The following is a 2,285-nucleotide window of genomic DNA, read 5'->3' on the forward strand; positions in this document are numbered from 1 at the left end:
ATGGCCATGAAGAAGGGGTCGTTGCGTCGATGGCCTATAGGATCCAAAGGGAGGAGTTATAGCAAACGACGAAGAAGTAGAAGATGGCGCCGAGTAGAGAAGAAAGGGTCCGCCGACAGATTAGGTATTCGACGGCAAGATGAAACAGCTGGATGCGTCTGGCGGCCAACTTTAGAGTCGGGGAGAACGTCCATGTGGATGTGGCGGTCAGTGAGGATGTCCCACTTGGGCAGAGAGCATGTAGGTAACAGCAAGTGCTGCGACGGGCTGTAGCGAGTGGACAACATAGAGTGACAGCGGGAGAAGACAATTGTTGTTCATCGACGAAATGCTACAATAGCCACAGTGAAAAAAGCGATGATAGTAGGACAGCCTTTATCGTTTTAGATCAATGTCGCCGAAGGTATGCCGAAGCAAAGGAGAGAAGGTTCTCGGTGGTGGCTCCGTGGAACAGGAGAACATCTTGCTAAAGCAATAGTTGCTCTGATACCATGATAGAATAAAAGATGAAGAAGATAATTTTATATTTGAAATATGCTCACTATTTATACATGTTAGGGGAGAGGATTTTCCTTGATAGAGCAATGAGATTTCTTTATGAGGTTAGAGAAATCTTAGCTGCTATCAGATGACATAATTGTCTCTTTGCTTTTCTTTTTTCTTAATTATTACTCCATTTTAAGCTAATTTATTGTACTAATTTTTTCAGATTCCAAATATATGTTTGCAATGGAATTGCGATGCTCATAGTTGCTATCTGAAACTCTTTTCACATAAATGGAGAAGCCAGGGTTGACCAAGATGCAATGCAAATTGCTATCTGAAACTCTTTTCACGAGAAGCCAGGGTTGACCAAGAACACGTTGATTACATATTAAATGCATATCCTCATTACACCAACTGCAGACACTGCTATCAGAAAAGATCACTACTAAGACCAGCTCACTATCATTTCATAGTAGTTCTATGCCACTCTTCGTTCATGTGCATGACATGACATAATGCAGCAGTCAGTGTTTACTTGTTTTCTATTTAGCATGAGACATCCTCATCCTCCATCTAAAAGATGGAAGAGGGAGAAGAGGAATGAGGAGGAGGCGACGAAGAAGCAAGACTCAGAAGCAAATCCACGAAGGCACCAACGATGACACCATGGATCCTCTTCCCGTTCATGTTCAAGTACCAAACCAGCATCTCCTCAAGCCACTCCCAGTCCATCACCCCGTGAGCCACCACCATCTCCTTCATGGACAGCTTAAAGTCCAGATAAGGGTCTATTGAATCCACTGCCATGGCTATGCTGCCCTCCAACGGAGTAGTAGTACTCCCGGCATTGCGCGTCTCGGCCTCCACTATCGAGCTGGTTGCGCCCGCCGGCTCGAAGAAAAGCCGGTCGGACCTTAGTCCATGAATCATCGCCTCGATCGCATCGCTGGCTGAAGCCTCCAACACCGTGGAGAAGCTCTCCGGTGCTGGAGCTGATATGAAGTCGACGTAGACTTCACCTTCCTTCCTGAAGGAGTGGGTCTTCGGGTGCTTGCAGGAAGGCCACGGCCATGAAGGAGGAGGAGAAGAGGAAGGCCTACTTCCTGCCATCCTATAGAAGAGGGACGTCAAGTGTAGCTTCTTACCCATACGGACTCCTTTTTTTGGACTCGGAAAAGGATCGGAGAGGGGAACTTGAGATGAGGTTTTGAATTGAGAAGAGCTTGTGGCTGTTGCTCAGGCTTTATAACAAACACCATGGGAGATTAGGTTTGGGGGGTTTGAAGCCAAAGAGGGAGGGAAAGAGGAGGAGAACTCGTGGGGACACTACTCGCCTGTACAATAAATTAACACAGGTTGGAGGGCATCAGTACTTGTATTGAATACACGACACTGAAGAGTAGTTGCCATTACAAAGGGATTTCTTGTGGTGCTATGATGAGCACTTTTTCTTCCCTTTACAACAGGATCATGCAGGGATGCGAGTCTCAGCTATACATCTGTCATGCCTCAGTAGGGTTCATTACTTCATTACATCTCTTTCATCGAATGCATGTTAGGTTGCTGCCCTTGTTGGGTGGGTGGTGTTGGAGATGCTTTCATTCTTTTCTCCCTGTGCCCTTTCCTAAAAGAAGTAATCATCTGCCTGTTACTATAAGATACAGCAGAAATCAGCAAAACTAATACAAGTCTGGGCTTGAAGTATCACCTCGAGTTGCTCAAGCAATTTGCCAAGCAGTGACATGAGTTAAAATTTACTGTTCCGCTTCTTCCCTTCAAACGTTGCATTGGATATGTCA

The 2,285-nt window shown here is 45.7% G+C and overlaps 1 protein-coding gene across 1 annotated transcript; it reads right to left on the reverse strand.

Moving 5' to 3' along the window:
• Positions 1-1,052: 1,052 nt before the first annotated feature.
• LOC103974460 (transcription repressor OFP13-like) lies at positions 1,053-1,677 on the reverse strand. The gene has a single exon (XM_009389302.3). The coding sequence runs from the start codon at positions 1,633-1,635 to the stop codon at positions 1,060-1,062; it is 576 nt and encodes a 191-aa protein (XP_009387577.3). The 5' UTR covers positions 1,636-1,677; the 3' UTR covers positions 1,053-1,059.
• Between the last annotated feature and the right edge of the window lie 608 nt (positions 1,678-2,285).

This window comes from Musa acuminata, chromosome BXJ1-1 (assembly GCF_036884655.1).
Source record: "Musa acuminata AAA Group cultivar baxijiao chromosome BXJ1-1, Cavendish_Baxijiao_AAA, whole genome shotgun sequence".
NCBI lineage: Eukaryota > Viridiplantae > Streptophyta > Magnoliopsida > Zingiberales > Musaceae > Musa > Musa acuminata.